This window comes from Varanus komodoensis, unplaced genomic scaffold (assembly GCF_004798865.1).
Source record: "Varanus komodoensis strain SLA01 unplaced genomic scaffold, ASM479886v1 scaffold29_1, whole genome shotgun sequence".
Classification (NCBI taxonomy): domain Eukaryota; kingdom Metazoa; phylum Chordata; class Lepidosauria; order Squamata; family Varanidae; genus Varanus; species Varanus komodoensis.
The window spans coordinates 10,074,591-10,092,318 of record NW_025335759.1 but is presented as its reverse complement, the minus strand read 5'-3'; the positions used below and the strand labels follow the sequence as shown (position 1 = coordinate 10,092,318).

The 17,728-nt window shown below is 50.2% G+C and overlaps 1 protein-coding gene across 1 annotated transcript; it reads right to left on the bottom strand.

The window, feature by feature from the left end:
- Positions 1–1,098: 1,098 nt before the first annotated feature.
- ERFL (ETS repressor factor like) lies at positions 1,099–15,751 on the bottom strand. Its single transcript, XM_044435297.1, has 6 exons — positions 15,688–15,751; positions 7,544–7,778; positions 3,182–3,371; positions 1,997–2,120; positions 1,407–1,709; positions 1,099–1,337 (listed from the first exon to the last, which is right to left on the bottom strand). Exons 1-6 carry the CDS (start codon positions 15,749–15,751, stop codon positions 1,099–1,101), a joined length of 1,155 nt encoding a protein of 384 aa, XP_044291232.1.
- Positions 15,752–17,728: the final 1,977 nt, after the last annotated feature.

The following is a 17,728-nucleotide window of genomic DNA, read 5'->3' as shown; positions in this document are numbered from 1 at the left end:
AATATTGCACTTAGAAAAATTGGGGATGGGTAAAATGTAGCTCCCCCCTTCCCCAGGATACAATGCCCTATTTATTTTGGAGTGGAATGATGCTTCTTCCTTGCCATTCTGGGAGTTGATGCATCTCCAAAGGCCCTGGACTTCTAGGCAGAACACTTTAGCTCACAGCCATTTCTTACAGTATATTGAGGCAATTCTCTATTGGCCGGCAAGTGTATCTTGATAAAAGAAGCTGTACACCGTCAGAAATACCAGCCCTGTGCCGGCCAATGTGCTGATGTTTACTTGGGTTCACTTTGCAACAGCTTCAGCGTACAACTTAAAATGCAGTGGTGATAATGCAGGAATAGTTTAGGGTGCCTGTATTTAAAAGCTGATTCACACAACCACTTTATGCATGGTTGAAGTCCTTTCCATGGAACGCTCCAGGCACTCCCTCACACCCTGTGGCAAGCAGAGATTACTCTCCTGCCTTTATGAAGGGAGGCAAGCAGGAATCTTCAGAGCCGCTGTTGTCTCAACACCTCCATGAGGACTAGACCCTTAAAAAAGATGAAAGCTGCAACAGCTCCCTGGGACAGGGAATTTCAGAGATAGGATGGTGCTGAAAGTGATCAGCTTCTCTGTGGGGTTCTCCCCTCCCCCTTTTTCCCCCCTAGAGACCTATGGATCTGGCTGGCTGGCTCAAGATTGGGTGCGGGGCAGAACTAATCCCAATGGTGGTAAATCTGCTTTTTGCCAGAGGCAAGTTGCAAGGGGACCCAGCTGTTTCCAGTGGTGCAGCCTGGTGGAATGGGCCTTGCACTAGACTCCGCATGAATAGTGCTTGGAACGCAGCTGCGGGGAGAGGCCTGGATGGGTGATTTTGAGGTGGGAAAGTGTTCCAGCCCCGTGTGAAGGAGTGGGGAGCTGGGGAAGAGGGGTGCTTTGGGGATTAGACTCGGTATATTCGATGAATAAAATTTTCCTATAAAAATAGAGACATCAAACAAACGGGGTGGGGTTTTCTTTTTTGTTTGCTTTCGTTGGCCTCGAACACTTGGAGAATCTCACTACTGACGGACACGAACCAACAGCTGGGCTCTCGGATGCCCCGGCTCAGCTGCCCGGCAGGCTCTTCCCCTCTTTGGCACTGCCGGCCACCCCCTCTGGCTGCCTCGGTGTCGCTCCCGCTGTCCTTTCGTTCTCCAGCCGCTTGTAATTCTGCACCTGGCTCTCCAGCGCCTCCAGGCTGTCAGGGCTGAAATCACAGCCTTCGTTCTCCGAACTACATTCACTCAGGTCTGTGATCTCCAGCTCGGAGTCTGAGCCGGGGTCCTCTTTGGCCCCTCGCCCCCCTGGCGGACTCTGTGGCCTGGCACCCAGTAACTCCTTCTCGCGGTGGCTGGACACGTTCCCTTCCCCACGGAGTGGCAGGGCCGTGCCGTGGGGAGGCAGGCAGAGACGGGGAACGGATCCGGTCCCCAGAGCCGTGGCTCGCTCGGGGCTGTCTGCAGGCAGCAGCGAGACGGGTGCCGGGAGCTGGGCCAGTGACCCAGAGAGGGGGTTGGGGTAGAAATGGGGGGAGTAGAGGGAGGCAGGTAGCTTGGAGCTGTTCAGGGGGAAAGTGCTGGAGAGGTAAGGGTTAAAATTCCAGGGGTAGTCTGGGAAGGAAGCATTCCTGCCATACGGATTTAGCAAACTGGGGGGCTTTGTGTACCCAGAGACACCTGTGGGGAGAAGGAAAGAGATGTGAGCTACTATTCCACACAGGGCCCATCTCTTCGTTGTCAGTACTCTGGGGGACATCTAGTTGCTGTCACCCAATTCCATCGGCCCCTTTGGGGTTGGAGCTCAGCCTTAGGGGAGGAGAGGGGGAAACCTTTTATAGGAGGTGTTTTAACTGCAACAGCAAACTCCAAAACGGAGCACTCTACTTGGGAGGAGATCCCCATCCCTCCCCCAAAATTTTAGGGCTGAGAATGAGAAAAAAGCAAGTTAATACGCTTGTTCTCACCTGATCCCAAGAAAGGGAAGGCTGCATCCAACCTCAGTTTGTCTGTCTCTGGTTGACGTTCAAACAGTGGGGTGCGGGTGGTTGGGTCCCCCAAGCGAGGGCTTGCGAAGAGACTTTGCAGGGCCTAGGAGGAAGGTAGGCGAGAATGAATGTACTCCATGGGGCCCAGAGAACGATCCTAAACCTTTGTGTAGAAGAAAGTCTCAAACTAGGGGACATCTCAAAATTCTACAGCCGACTTGCACTTCCGGCCCCTAATTACAAAGCTGCAGTGGCAACTTTAGAAGCCCAGGTGCTCTAGTGGTCGTCCCTGTGGCCACAGCCCCGGGGGGGGGGGGGGGCGGGTGAAACAGCCCCACAGCTGTGCTTGTCCAAACCAAGCAATGAACCAAATGCAGTTTTCAAATCCAGCAAACAGGCCTCTTGGGGCCTGAACAGATTTTAACTGCTCATGCAAGACCAAACCGTCAAATACCTTTTGCATCGCAGCAAGAAACAGCCTAATTTTGCTGGGAAAATTCATTCTACTTTCCACCCAGCGCCTGGAAGGATTTCAGGTAAGCTCAGAGGGAACAAGGAATTCTGCGGGGGGCAGGGAGTGAAGATATCTCTTTCTTCCTAATAAAAAACAGTTGGTGCCATGCCCTTTAAGTCCCGGCTCCAGTGACAATTGCAGATGCGAAAAGAATAAGCACTCTGCATACACTCCATGGCACGCTTTTTAAAAAGCATCATTTTAGTACTGAGCCCTGTACTGAAATTCTGGATCATACTGTGACCAAAATACCTATTCGGTGGAAGCCAAAGACATTGGGTTGGAGTCAGACTTGGCTGATCTTACAGTAGAGACCAATGGCACTTCTTCCATTACATTAATACCCCGTCTTTCTTCCTCTTGCAAGGAACCCAAAGCATCTGACAAAGTTCTCCTCTCCATTTTCTGCTCACAACAACAACCCTGTGAGGTAGCTTGGGCTGAGGCTGTCCCTGGCCCAGAGTCACCTGGTGGCTTTCATCGCCAAGAGGGGACTAGAACCTGGACCTCCTGACTCGGCTCCCCACCGCACTCAAGGCTATTGTCCCCTGAATTTCAGCGGGAATACAGTAAGCACGAACATGTCTGGATCCAACCCATAATATTCACTCTCACGCCGCCGGCTCTGTTGCCTCTTTTGTTCACCCTACCTCAGGAGTGAGTGGGGCACAGTCAGACCCATGGTTGCTCCCACTGAAGGGGTTCTGGGCGAGCAGGAACGGGGAGCTGGTCGCCATGTCCAGGAGAGGGTAATTCACCAAGACCACCTTGCTGAAGTTGAACTTGTAGGTGAAGCGTTTGCCCTTGGTCTTGTGTAGGATCCGCTTGTTGTAGTAGTACCTGGCCGGGGAGAGGCAAGGGGGAAAGGTGAGGGGGCAGCTTTGGTCGGCCAAAGCAGGCTGGACCAGCAAAGCTGAGACTTCTGTTTGCTTGTTATGCATTATTTGAATAGAACGGATCCCTTGGCAAAGATAGAGGCATTTTCCTACAAAACTGGTGTATTGTAAGTGCAAAAAAAGGGGTGTTCCCCCCTCTGCAACCATCTGAATGCACATGTCAGACCTGAACTGTGTTAATTTCGTAATCAGATACTGGAGGCTCCCTGCGATCGAGGACCTAGAAAGGTGTTCTGAGACTCCATCCTCTGCAGACAGAGAGAATAAAGCCATTCAGTTCCTCCTTTTCCACTCCCAGAAGAATGCTTGGATTACAGGATAGTTTTCTGTCTAAGCATGCAATGGCTCGGGCCCTTAATGTCAGAAGAGTTTAGCAGTGGCAAAAATACTAGCCATCATTATTATGAATGTGTTGATTGTGGGAAGTATAAGTTCAGGGTTTTTCTTTCTAACTGCCCTCTTGAATTGTTGGAGAGAGGGAAAAAAACCCCTTTTGTTGGATGATTCATTAGTTATTTCAGGTACAGATAAAAGCAGGTTGCATTGGATACATAACTATAATGCTTCGTGCTAGCTTCGTGTCCCTACTCTACAAGGTGATGGAAAACGGAATCTTGTTCTGTTCTTCAAGAAAACCCATAATTTACATATAAATTTCTGACCTGAGCTCAGAGCAGTTCACTGCCAAAGAAGCCACAAAAAAGAACATTAATACAAAACCTATTAATATGTGAATTACTAAAATACCATATTGATTTAAAATGCTCAGATGTGCATGCATATGTAATAAACAGGATAGATATAATTACATTTTATTCACCAGTAAAAGAGGAAAGGGAATAGAGAAATGTGCAGTTACTAGCACTGGACTGGGAGTATTTGGGGGTGGGGGGTGGGAGTGAAGTGCAGTTGCCGCTGCTATGAAATTGGACAGAAAAATAAAAGAAGTAACTCAGTAACTCTAGGAAGATCCGAATCCCCAGAGTGTTTCATTCTGAGAAAAGCAAATGATCCCAAACAGCTACAGAACATTTTTCTTCTGCCAACCCTACAGCAAGATTGGTGTTGGATCATTAACAAAAATGTTGATGATGCAAAAGGACTTTGATGCTATGTTTTCTTAAAAACAAACCTGGAATATGTCACTCTCCAAAATTCTGAACACCCACCCCAACACAAGAACACCGATAGACCTCTTTCTATCAATGGATAAAATCTGGAGAACATACATAAAATAGGTTAGCGAAGAAAGGGGAGAAAGAAGAGATGGAAAGCAGTGTAGCTTATAAACAGTAGGCATGACAGTGAAGTTGGGCCTCCGTGGTCAGAAGCCACACAAATCTGGGCAAGGGGTGAAGTCATGCAACAGGTGATCACTTTCACCTGGAGTACTTTCATGTTGTTCCTGGAAAAAAAGTCTGAACCTTCTCCAAAACTTCAGATCTAGAGATGAGAAATTCCCAGAAAAGATTCCGCAGCCAAGAAGAAGGAAATCAAATGGGGCATTGGCTTGCACATTCTAATACACTGGACGCTTTTGTCCTTGTACCCTAATGGCCCCTACTGGGGTGATTTGACTTTACATGGATAACAAACAGCATCCCGCCCCCGCCCTGATCACTAAACTCATGGTACTCTCTGGGTTAGCAATAAATTTCCTGCTCTTGGCTTCCTTTTAGCTGGTGTGCAGGGGAGAGAGCATGGGAGTCTTCAGGATTTATTTACTGGGCAGAGCTGTGCTGAATTCCCAGGCTGAGTTAATAGGAAGCGTCAATAGCGCTTAGCTCCTCATAAATATTAATTAGGAAGGTGGAATCTCAAGCGGCCAGAAAGGCACAGTTAATTAATAAGCAATATCAAATATCACTGTCAGTCAATTAACCAAGAAAATGGTGTTGGGTGGGGGAGGGAGGAGGAGGGGAGTTGACTAAAGTTATGGAGGTTCAGGATGGAAAAAGCCTCAATAACTTTATGGAGGACGTGATTGCAGATAAAAGTAAGATGCATGGTATCGTGGGCTTGTCACTGGGTGACATTGTAAGCCCATGATTATCCGAAGAAAGGAAGAAAAAGAAAGACAAGAGAAGAGCTCGCTTTGTGCTTAGATGGTGCATGTATATCTTGTAGGCGCAATCTTAGAAGGGGCAAACCCCCTTCTGCACGGTTCGATTTTATCTTTTGCCATCTGCAAGTTTTTTGTATTGCCTTCTTCAGTCAATTTAAAGTGAAAGTAGTAACTTTTAAAATAGTCTGTTCTCCCATCCATCGGGCATCTTTCCAAGTTCCCCCCCTGCATGCGTGTGTGCATATGTGTGTGTTTTAAATAAACCTAACCATTAATTGATCAAACCTGGCTGAGCTGAAGGGACGCACTTTGGACTCATCTGTCGGTCAGGGAATGTGAGACCCTCCTGCGTCAGACAAGGGCTGCTGAGTCCTTGAAAAACAGCAGGGAGGGCTGTTGCCCCTGGTGAAAAGGAGGAGGCCGAACTGACCATGCACGCTGGCGTCTGCCAGTTCAGAAAGTGCATGCATCTCAAATGGGCAAAACGCTGAAGCGATGTTATGCCCGTCATCCGTACAACCAGCTCTGAAAGGTAAGCCTGCAGTATGACAAAGCCCATATTAGAGCCAGCAGGCTGAGAGACGGTGGCTTGCCTCTGGGTCGCGACTGAAGGACTTTCCAGCTGACCTGCCTGGTCTCTCTGCCCCTGGCCAGGACGAAGCTATAGCGCTAAATCTGCACTAGATGCAAGCATCTGCATGGACTGCGCCATACAGGACTGGGGAAAATAGGAGAGGGTGTGAATTGCTAAACTAGTATAACAACCATGTCTCGGATCTGTTCCAACAGACTCGATCATAGATTACAATTCCCATTTTACCCATAATCAGGTAAGGGTATAGGGAAATTTTTGATTAACCCAGGGGTTTAATTAAAGCCCATTAAGTGGAAATGCATCCCAGTAACCTGGCGTTTGCTCACACACGTGTTCACACGCACATCCCTCGGCAGGTTCATTTTACCCCAGTGTCATAGGCACTGGTTGGTGGGGGGAAAGGGCTCCATCCACGGATTCTTTCGCTGCCTAATTAGGGGGCATCTGCCTTCCTCCCACAGAACCGCCCACCCCATTCTGTCCCAGTCACTTCATTCTCTGGCTGGCATTTCCAGGAGGCTACGGGGCAGCACTTCGGCCCGCCTGCTAAAATCTTGATCTAACCCTTCTATAATTCTTCCGTGGATAATGCTGTAGCAAAGCACCCCCGCCCCCCATATAGGCAGTCCAAAGATCAAGGCAAGGTGATATTGGGAGACAAGTTATGGATGTTCCTTATACTCCCCAAATGTATGCAACACAAATGCTATAATTGCTTTACAAAGGGGTTCAACCGGATGCGTGGTGAGACTGAAAAAATGGATAACTCTTGCAATTTCCCATGCAACTAAGCTGGTTGATTAAATCTTAAGTCACTGTGCTTGAAATGGTCTCCTTCCCTTAGAATCGTCAAAGCAGCAGGAAGCAAGGAGGGCTCACCCCTGTGCATCCACTAGCCAGTTACTTAGGGGGCAGTCCTATGCATTGAAAAAATCCTATATGTTCCAGCATTTCTCAGCCAGCAGGACTGAGTCTTAAGTTAGATAATTAATCAGCGTCAACCTCTTGAATATATGGATGGCTTATTTTGTTTCTGAATGTCAGCAGTAGCCGTGAATTGTCAGTTATGATTATTACTGCATTTATATCTTGCCTTTCCTCTGAGGGGCCCAAGTTGCCATACAAGGAGGCCACGCAAGCTGGTGCCGCTCTCGATTTTGTCTTTCTGACAACCCTCTGAAGGAGACGGGGCTGAGCGTCTGTGATTGGCCAAAGGCATTCAGTGAGTCTCAGTCCAAGAGACTAACCACTGTGCCAGACTGTCTCTCATGGAATATGAGAGAATAAAGCAATAACCAGGCTGGGCCCATGCCCGGAGACCTAGGTGGGTTTCACAAGGAGTGTGGGGCAGCCGGCTGAGCCTGGGGAGCTGTCCAGCAGCCCCGGTGCCGAAACGGGCAAGCGCTCATGGCTGGGGATCCTGCAGCCTTCTCCCTCGTCCCACCCGAAGCCTCACCTCAGGGCTCTGCTCAGCTTGTCGTAGTTCATGTGAGGCTTGCATTTACGGATGCCCCACAGCCGGGCCACCTCGTCCGGATCCTTGATGACAAACTCCCCGTAGTCTCCTTGCCAGGCGATGACGTTCTGGTATTCTTCCTTCTGCAGCAGCTCCAGGATAAAATGCCACAGCTGGATTTGCCGCGAGCCAGGACTGGACTCAGGCTTGTAGGCCCAGTCTGGGAAAGCAAAGCCTGCCACGGAGAGAGGGAGGAGAGAGTAAATGAGTAGCCAGTGGTCTGGAAGGGAGCCAATGCTTTTGGCAGGCTGGACAATAATGGCTGTTCCCAGAGAACTGGCACCTCAACATTCTGCAAGCTGGTGCCTTCCATATGCATTGGACTGAAGCTCCCCCAGCCACAGGCCCACTGGTCGCAGCAGCTGGAGGCAGCAGGGGTTGTGGATCACCAGGGATGAGAGTGTTCGCTGAATCCATCCTGTCCACGTTTCACAGACTGTCAGGTGCCTTTTATTCTGCCATTCACTCACTGAAGGAACAAGGACTTTTTCAACCAGAACTTTACTGCATCTTTACAGTCCCATTCATCTTTACATGAATGCAAATTGGTGCACATGCACCCAAACTGCTGAGGGCTATAGGCCTTTCTTCTGCTCACAATCGCACTGGATTGAGCCTTAATCCAGGCTTGGTCAGTTAAATCTGCGCACATGTGTTATTTTTGGAGGATACTTCCAAAGCAAGCATGGAGTGTCATCTCCTCTCCTGCGCAAAAGACTGGAGGGAATAGACCTCCATTAAGACATGTTTGCCAACTGCAGTTTTCACAAATATTTGCATTTGGGGAAGCTGGATTAGAGCCCTTGGTGAACCAAGCCTTGTGGTAGATTATGCTGGAGACTTGGCCCGTTTTTCAGAGTGTTATGATCCTGCAAACATGTATTTATTGCTGAGTAAACACCAACAGATGGAGAACAGCTACCTCTTTTGGACACAACAATTTGAACTAGTGATACGGTGGCAAACTATTGACCACTTCCAAGTTTCTGCTAGGACTTCTCATGTCCGTTTAAACAGCAGCGGAAGGTGGAAGGTCTTTGGTCCATGTTGTTTTGTATGGCTTTAAAAGGTGGCTACCAGTAGCTGAGATTTAAAATGAATCTTGAAAGAATGTATGTTTCCATGCATACGGTTCGGAATATGAAGAAGATTCTCTGTGAGGAAACAGAAAGTTAGAAACACACCTGTCACTAGTTAGAAGATTTGCTATTTTATAAAGCAGAGCTATTGCCAGAGTACGAATGCTTCCAGATATGGAATTTGTTCTGCATATATACTGCCTCACTGCTGGAATTTCACGGGACTCCACTCATTGTCTGCCATTTCTTCCATCATTTTTGTTTCCATGAAGGAAATAAATCCTTCAAGAAGGAAAAGATGGAATAGCTGCACAATCTTGTTGGACTGGTAGATGACTGAGTTTGGAACATTTGGGTTGTCGGGGGTTTTAAAATGCTTCTATAAATTCTAATTCTCTCCTTTCCTACTTATGTTCATACATACACACAAAGTTTGAGCTCACAGCAAAACCTCTACTGATGACTTTCTTCTTCCACGACCTAGAAAATGGTGCCTAGGACCTTTGAGGTCTCTTTCCTGAAGTTGAGACGGTTTGCTCCTGGTATTTATGTCCACCTTCAGAATTTAATTCTCCAGTCAGCTTTAATAACAATCCGGCTCAGTGTTGGAAAAGGGGCATCTCCAAGGAACCGGGACAGCCAACTCCATCACCTCCACCCCGACTAATTAATCACGGCTAAAAGCTGAGCTTGCTTTGCAGCTCGGGGGGGATGGACCTTCAGGCAGGAGGTGCTGAGGGAGGTATTCTGGCCTCCTCTACGCAGGAGAGGTCAAGTCGGGCTCCTCAGATCTGTGCCTCTATCTATGAATCTATCATTAACAAGCCTAATGAAGTGCTGATCAATGCCTTGATTTTCAGTTACACAGAGCACCTTTGGCATCCTTGCAGTAAATTACATTCACTCTCCCAGTGGCCTCTCTATGCATCACTCACATGCCACGATTCTCAAAGTGAGAGTCTCTGCTCCCTTCGGAGGCCCAAGATGCAGGTTGCAATGCCCGGAACCCTCGAGGCCTCCCAGCCCCTGCATTGATCGCACTGGAGTTGACTCATGTTCCTTCTCTCTCTCGGGCTACCTGAAGGCTTGAGGATCCTGCAAGTAGCATCCTTTTGCCCATTGGTTGTTGTGTCATCCCACCTGACGGCATGCCTGTGAATGAAAGCCCCCTAAAATGGCAGGACAATAATGCAATGTCCACGGGCGACGTGGAAGGCCTGCACAGGCATCCACCTGTGGTCCCGCTCGCCGGCTTCAGTCCTGCTGCATATCCTTCTTTTCTCTGAACTACCAACCCTGTAGGAACGGGATGGACACAGCAGAGCATGACCCACTGCGTGGTGGGTTTCAGGCAGGGCTGGGGGACCTCTTCCAGCCTGTTTTATAGCCCCTCTCATGGCAGGTGGAGGGCCAGAGCAAAAGGGGTGAGCCAAAAGTACCAGCCTGTTTCAGCTTACAGCGCATCTTCCTACCAGCTGGTTCTGCCCTTAGAGAGTGATGGAAAAATTGCCCCAAAGCTGGGAAGCCACTAAATGTCCAGGCATCTGGGGAAAGGGAGAGGACCAGGGAGGAGGAAGCACAGGGGAACCCCAGGAGTGGATTTGGGTCCCAGGCTAGGCTCGGCTCCAGTGAGATCAAGCAAGACAAACCAGGAAGGGCCACTGCTACTGTTGAATTGTCTGGAAATTTCTCGGGATCCATTTTACGTGGCTATGATAATAATCCAGTGTGACTTTTCAGACACTTCCAGGGACATTCGGAGACCAGATGCTGTGACAGCCTCTTTTACAGAAGGCCGCCTTCTACTTGGAGGGCTGCCAGGGAGCAGCCCTGTTTAAAGGACTCTTCAGACCTTTAACAATCAAGAATCATAAAGACACAAAACTGCGGATGTTTGGATGAGAGGAAGTCATGCAAGTCCCCGTGTTCCCCAGCCAACAACTTCTTCCTGTCTAAGCGCATCCAGGATTGTACTTTGGGAACTGTTTCCACCACCAGGTTTGCTCCTGGGCAGCGGACCGAATGGCCAGGCCTGTGCTCAAGAGCTTTGCAGCCGCACTGCAATGAGACACACTAGAGTTCTTCTGGAATTGTCATTCTTGGTAACTTTTCACCTGTGCCTGTGAAGCCACCTAGACAAGTTTCATGTAAATCAGTGTCCTTTTTTGTTCACAGGGTGCCATAGGACGATCTAATGGACATAGCAGCTTCACGGGCAGGCAGCGTGCAAGGCAAGAGCATCCCTGGCGATCCACTCCATTCCTTCAACAGAAAGAGGAATGGCAGGCAAAAGGTTTGGAAACCTCTGTTCCAGAGGGAAAGTGGGCAGGTAAATCCAACTGCATTATTTGTGGAAAGAGAAGCAAGATCTTAAGAAGGGACCTGTTGCCTTAAGCCACTGCCCAGTTTCCCACAGTAGGGAACCACACGCCCCTGAGAGTTTCACAAGCTGGTCACCAGGGCAGCAGGACAAGCGCCAGCGTCATGGGAAAGTCGCCAGACATAATGTTCTGCGCCGCACTCAAGTCCTGCTTACTCACTGACAGCCGGCTTGTGGCTCTCTGGGCATTTCGCCTTAGTGTTGGCTAAGCCGAGTAGGTCTTACAGGGGCTGTGGGCTAAAAGACCTGGAGAGTCCCACCCCATTCTGGACTAAGCAGCCCTAGGCACTCTGGCCTTTCCTCCTGGCTGAGCTGCTCCAGTGCTTTGATCATCTCAGAGGTTGTCCTTCCAGGAAGCTATCCTCAGGCCATCTCTGCCCCATCAGTCACATCTTCTCTGTCTGGAGATCTCTTAGGAAATTCTTCCCTAATTAACCAGAAGTGCTTGGATCCACACTGATTGCAAAAAGACCAAATTTGCGCATGCAGAAGCCTGTATGGGGCCCAACTTAAACTCCTTTTTAAAGGAACCCACCTTTGCATCAAGGCAAGAAGCAAAACACGTGTGCATTTGGAGCTAGAGTGCCTGGAGCTTTGAAGTGGTGGCGACGGTTGTGTGACTGTGGTGGCCATTCCTATTCTGCAAAGGTGATCAGCTTGGTGCTGGGATTAACAAATGCATTGAGCTGAGAGTGGAAACTCGGGTTCAGAACCCTGCTCCAGCTGGGAAACCGACTGGATGGCCACGAGGCAGGCATCGGTGTGCGACTGAGGACGGTCCAGAAGTTAAAACAGGGACAGCAGAGAACGCACATGCATTGCCCTGAACGCCTTGGCGAAAGCATGACCCACACATGCAAAAACTGCACAGACGGGCTCGTTTCTGCCTCCTCGTCTCCAGAACCGGGCTGCTTGTTTGCCTGTCCTGCCGTGATTTCAGCCTAAGTGTGTGGGGGGAAAGCAGTGCAGTCAGCTGGCTAATGAAACATGCAAGCCTCCTGTCCTCTGAGGCCCAGCATGGAAAAGAGTGGCCTGCGGTTAAAAAGAGCTCCTTTGATTGTGACGCTTGCCCCGCAGCCTTCAGCTTGGAGCTACGAACTCCAGAGCTGTCTACCCCCTTGGGGGAGATTTTGCTGCAGAGAGGGGGAGGCTGTAGTTATTAGCTGTGTGAAACCAGCAGGTCTGAGAAGGTCTGTTTGTTTATGGCGGACTGGGAGAGGGCAACCCCAGTGTCCAGATGGCTCTGCTCTGGGTTCTGCTCTCGCCTCCATCGGATCTTCCCCACTTCAGAGCCACAATGAATCAGCTTGTAAAATTCACTGTGGTGAATCTGGATGTTTTATATTTAACAGACATTCTCTGACAATTCAGATATTTGCCCCAGAGCTGCTGGATATTCGATCCATACTATTTGAATTGAGAAATGAAGAACGGCATATAGATTTTTAAACAAATAAGTATCTTAGGATGTGAAATTTGATGGTATTGGGTAGCTGGCATGCAATCAACTCAGGAGATGGGCGCTGAAGGACAGGTTGATTTCTTTCGGGGTACCCCAGCTGACAGCAGGGCTTCTGCCTTGGATTCCTCACTCCAACACAAACAGGGTACATGGGAATACGGAGAAGAATTGCTCACCTCTTTCTTTTCTGTGCCTACTTAAGATGTGGCTGTTTAGGGAGGTGCTTGCCCTGTTCTTGGTTATATTTCTTTTTTTTCTGCTGCTCCAAAAGGCAGGGAAGAGGATTTTCCCCCCTGCCGCTTGCTTTTTACTCTTTGGGACTGCAAGCTTTTTAAAATTTAACATTGCTGTTGGCATTGTATTATTAATTGTCGTAGACTGTTTGGAATTCATTAAAAAATGAGGCACACATATGCAGGATAAACACATACTCACAGAGGACTGGATCCAGCCTTAGAGGAGACCCTATGAAATTATAGTTATTAATATATGACATTTATATCCTGCTTCTTTTCTCTTGCAAGGAATGAAGGCAGTTTTCACAGTCCTCCTCTTCTTGCTTTTATCCTCACAACAACCCTGGGAGGTCGGTTAGCCTAAAAGCCAGAACTGATGGGCTTCATGGCAGAATGGGGAATAGATCTGATTCCCAGTCAAGCACCTGTCAGCACCGCTTCAAACTGGCATATGACTACTTTAAATCCCATACTCTAAGCATGTTTAGACAGAAAAGGCCTGTGCAATAATTGGTGACTTCCGGCCAGTCACTGACTTTCAGTCTCACCTACCTCACAGGGTTGTTGTAAAGGTAAAATTGAAATGAAGAGGAAGCTTTGGAGAGCTGCCTTGAGTTCTTTGACAGGAAAAAAGGTGGGATAGAAATATAAACACATAAATAACCATGCATAGTTTTGCATCCTACTGCTGGTTTCAACCTTTGACTTTTAAAATATATAAACCTGCAGTGGGGTTAGCATTTGATAGTTGTCAAGCAATGCACTTTCTTTTGACAATGGAGAGGTTATGTGATTTTTTATCTGACACCAGTCAGTAGCCAGACATCCAAGAGATGCCAGCTAGCCTGAAGCACTCATAACTTGAGACGGCCAAGAAAGTCCACGTGGTGTAGAGTTTTGGGTGCTAGGCTAGATGCAGAAGATCTGTTGGAAACTCTGGGCCATGCAGTGGCTCTCACCTGGCAGGACGGTTGTGAGGATAAAAATGGAGAGGCAAATCAAGTTATGTAAACCCTTGCAAGAAAAAGGCAGGATATAAGTATAGTCGTCCTTTTATCTCAAGTTTTCTAATCTGAATGTTCCAAATGGAATTTTGCATGCCAAACGTCATTATCGGCACCTGCAGTTTGACAGATGTCAAATATCTGTCGATACTCATTTCACCTCTACAGTAATGACAGTGATGGTAAAACTCACTATCAGAATAGTGAGTTTCACACTCACCTGAAAGGCCAAAGTTTTTCTATCTGGAAGTCCTTCTCCCTGCATAGGAGTTTGGGGGAGCTGAGTGGGTGAGTGAAGCAGTTTGTGCATGCTCAGAAACCCTCTGTCGTCTACAAGTTGCAAGACTTAAACCTTGCCATTAAAAGTGGCCAGCAATGGGTCAGGAGGCCAAAGGAAGGGCAAGTGACATCTGTGTGGTTATTACAAGCAGAGGCCTGCTGGAAGGGAAGAAATGTGGTTGACCCCAGATGTTCAAAGGCCTGGAGCAAAGTCTAAATGGACATTTCACTTCCACTAACTAAAAGGGGGTGCAATCACCTCCAGGAAGTTCTCCTGCATTGAAACAGATGTGAATTGTGCAATTATAACCTTTCTTTCTTTCAAAAGGGACGCATGCTGAAGAATCCACCAGTGGATTCTCGTGCCCCAGGGCTTTCTCTGAGCCACTGGCCTCCAGGTCCAACAACCTGCTTTTGATGCTCAGCACTGGACTAGTCAAAGTAATAAAGCAGAAAGGAACTTGTGGCTTCAGAGAATGAACAGAGTCCCTTCACCACTGAACAGCCATGGAAAAGTTTCACCCATTTGGATTCTAAGGAATCTGGGTAGAAGGTGGGTTTTAATTTCAGGCTGAAACTTCTGATTGGTATGGTACAGAACTGGATGAGGGTAAAGTCACCTTGAAATCTGTTCACATTTGCTCTGGAATATGGTGTGTGTTTGTGACAGAGAAAGAGAAAGGCTTCTTCCTTCTGTTCCCCCTCTTAGCACTGTACCTCTTCCAGATGTATTGGATTACAATTTCCATCACCCCTCAGCCAACACATGCATGAGTCACAGTGGCTCTGATCAGCGTGAGTTGCAGTCGAACACATACAGAGGGTGCTGGGTTGGGGAAACTGCTGGCCATGCTGGCTGGGGAAGATGGGAGTTGGAGTCCAACAGCTGGATGGTGCCAGGTTGCGGGAGGCCTGTTCTGTGTCTGACTGAGGCTGCACTCAAGAGCTCACCAAGCCATGAACTTCCCTGGGTAACTATGGGCCAACTACCGTACCCCCGCCTGACCTACCTCATAGGGTTGTTATGTGGATAAAACGGGGGGGGGGACCACTTACAGCTATTGGTAGCTGTCTTTGAGAGAGAGAGAGAGATGCTTAGTCCATGTAGCCCAGTGATGCTGACACTGACTGGCAGCTGCTCCCCAGTGTTTCAGGCCGGCTTCTGCCAGGAATCCAACCCGGGACCTTCTGCGTGCAAAGCTGATGTTCATCACCAGCCCCTTCTGCCCTGAACTCCTTGCAGGAAGGTAGGGATAGGACGTAAGAAAGGACCTAAGCGGGACCTGCCAGCGACTTCCAGGCCGTTTGAGCACTTTCTTTTGTATTTAAGGAGTATTAGGAAAGGGACCCAGGGCTCCAGAAACCGCAGGAGGGAGGGACGGGACGGGACGGGACGGGACGGGACTCTTCCAGGAGGCTCCAGGGACGAGGTACCTCCGTTTCCGGGTAACTCTGCTCCTCCTTGATTTGTAAGCGCGAAAGCTCAAGCCTCGCCGACTCTCTCTCCGAGTTTCAAGAGAGGAGAAGCGTGGGTCGCCCACTTCCCCGCCACCAGCCCCGCGGGCCTCCGTTGTGCGATGGGGCGAGAAGTAAAGCCCGGATGGACCGGCGGGGAGGTCTCGGGCAAAACGCAGGCAACGTTACCTGGAGTCCAGAGAGCTGGAAGCGAAGAGGTGAGCAGCAAGTCCGAGACGCAATTACAGTCCATGGCGAGGGAAGGTTAGACCTGCAGAGAAACGGGGCGCGGGGGGTCGTGGGAGGAAGGAGCGCGGGGTTGGGGGGGCGGGGGGGGGGGGAGAGGGAGAGGAGGGGTTGTGCGCGGCAGCCGGATGACCGCAGAGAGCGCGCGCATGAGAAGGAACGAGTTTGCAAGCGGGAGGGAAGGTGTAAATAAAGAGGGGAGAAAAAGAGAAGCAGAAAGTTAAGGCAGGCTGTCCCCGGAGCTTCAGACGCAAGCGGGATCCCCCGCAGTTCCAGCGCCCCCTTCCCACGCGGAGGCTCCCTTCAGGGGCCAGATCCGAGGGGGAAAGCGCGCCCGCCCGGTCTTCCACTCCGGCCCGGCGCGGCCTGCGCTCGTGTCTCCGCCGCCGTCTCCCGCGGCTCGGAAGCGCGCGGAGCAGCCTGCGCGCCCGGCGGGTGGGGAGAGCGCGGCGCCGCCGCCCCGGCGAAGCACTTCCCTTTCCCCTTCCCGCTGGCCCTCCGCTGCTGGAAGTTTGCCTCCTTCTCCGCACACCTCAAGTATTCTGGAATACTTGGAATGGGATAGACACAGAACGCCCCTTCCGGGAAATAAGCCGGGCTCGCCCGTTGCGTTTTTACGCGTGCCCCTGACAAAGTGCGCAGTGTGAGCGCGCGGCGAAGCCGTGTGTGCGAGCAAGCGCCGGGCTCACTGCGTGCAGCCGCATCCGGGATTGGCGCTGCGCCCCTCGCTGAGATCCTGGTTCTGCTCCCCTGGATTGTGTAAAAGGGTTTGGAGACCCACAGGGCCGAGTGAGACGGACCCCCAGGGAAGCCTCAGGGAGCGTCAGTCCGGGGGATTCGCTCTCGCAGCAGCTGGGACTGCAGGTGTCCGTGCGCCCAAATGCGGTCGCCTGTACTCTTTAAGGGATCCGGTGTTCTGAGGCTTGTGTGCACGCATTCCTTGCATGCGTTCGGATGTGTGCGTGCACATTTACGTGAGTGCGATGTTGTGCACACATGCTTCTCTGTGGCCGTGTGTGTGTGTGAGGGAGGGAGGGAGGGAGAGGGAGAGGGAGACTAAAGTTTTGGCTGCTATTTTGAGCGATATAGCGCAGTCTCTTTTCATAACACGGACCCCGGTCTAGTTGCCCAACTTCACTTTGACAACCCCTGAACGCGCGTCCCTGTAAAGGGCTGGGGGGATTGTACTGCTGCCTTCCAAACAGCCAGGTCCCGTTTCTCCAACCCTCCTCGCAAGTCAGAGCCAGACAGAAACGGGAAAGCAGTTCTGGGGATGAAGGAGCACCGTTCCAGCGGGGCTTACGGGTGGTGGCCGATGCCCCCGCTCCAAGGTACCCCCAGCGGTGGGGGTCGCTTATTCAAGCATGTTTACCCTGAAAATTCATCAACCCACGAAAGGAGGGGGCATGCCAAAGACGCCCCCCCCCCACAGCCACCTTCTTCCCAAACTGGGGACAGTCCCTGCTCCCTTCCTACACTGATCAGCCCCAGTCTCCCCCCGTTTCAGCCCCCCCAAAAATTCATGCACAGACTTCAAAATGTAGACCCCCACGAACAAACACTCCCGGTCAGCTGCTTTCACAAAAAGCGGGTGGGGGGAGTCAGGCCTCCATCAGCCTCACGCAACTCTGAGTTGCTCCAAGCACACTAAGACCTTCAGACTCCCCCCCTCCCCCCCCCCGGACCCTATGAGTGTCCCCCCCCCCCGCCGCACCCTTGTTCCTTTTAACGACACGATCGCTATAATTTTTCCAGCGCCACGAGCAAAGACTTTAAATAAGGAGGAAATGAGGAAGAGTAGGTCTCGGCCCCCAGGAGCTTACAACTTACAAGCAGGCGAAGAGGGAAATAAGGGAACCAAATAACAGAGCACGGGTGTTTGCACCCCCTCAAATATTTCCTCTACCCCCCTGCACGGAGCGCATGCTCAGTTTACCCTATTAAGTTGCATTAACCCTTCGTCGTCCACCGCTCTTGCCGCTTC

What these genes read in the sequence shown, in the direction of transcription:
- ERFL (XM_044435297.1), bottom strand. Translation starts at nt 15,751, where the DNA reads ATGGACTGTAATTGCGTCTCGGACTTGCTGCTCACCTCTTCGCTTCCA. An exon ending in GTGCCCCACTCACTCCTGAG is followed by an intron (nt 2,121 to 3,181) that starts GTAGGGTGAACA and finishes CCTTCCTCCTAG; the next exon opens with GCCCTGCAAAGTCTCTTCGC. An exon ending in CTTCCCTTTCTTGGGATCAG is followed by an intron (nt 1,710 to 1,996) that starts GTGAGAACAAGC and finishes TTCTCCCCACAG; the next exon opens with GTGTCTCTGGGTACACAAAG.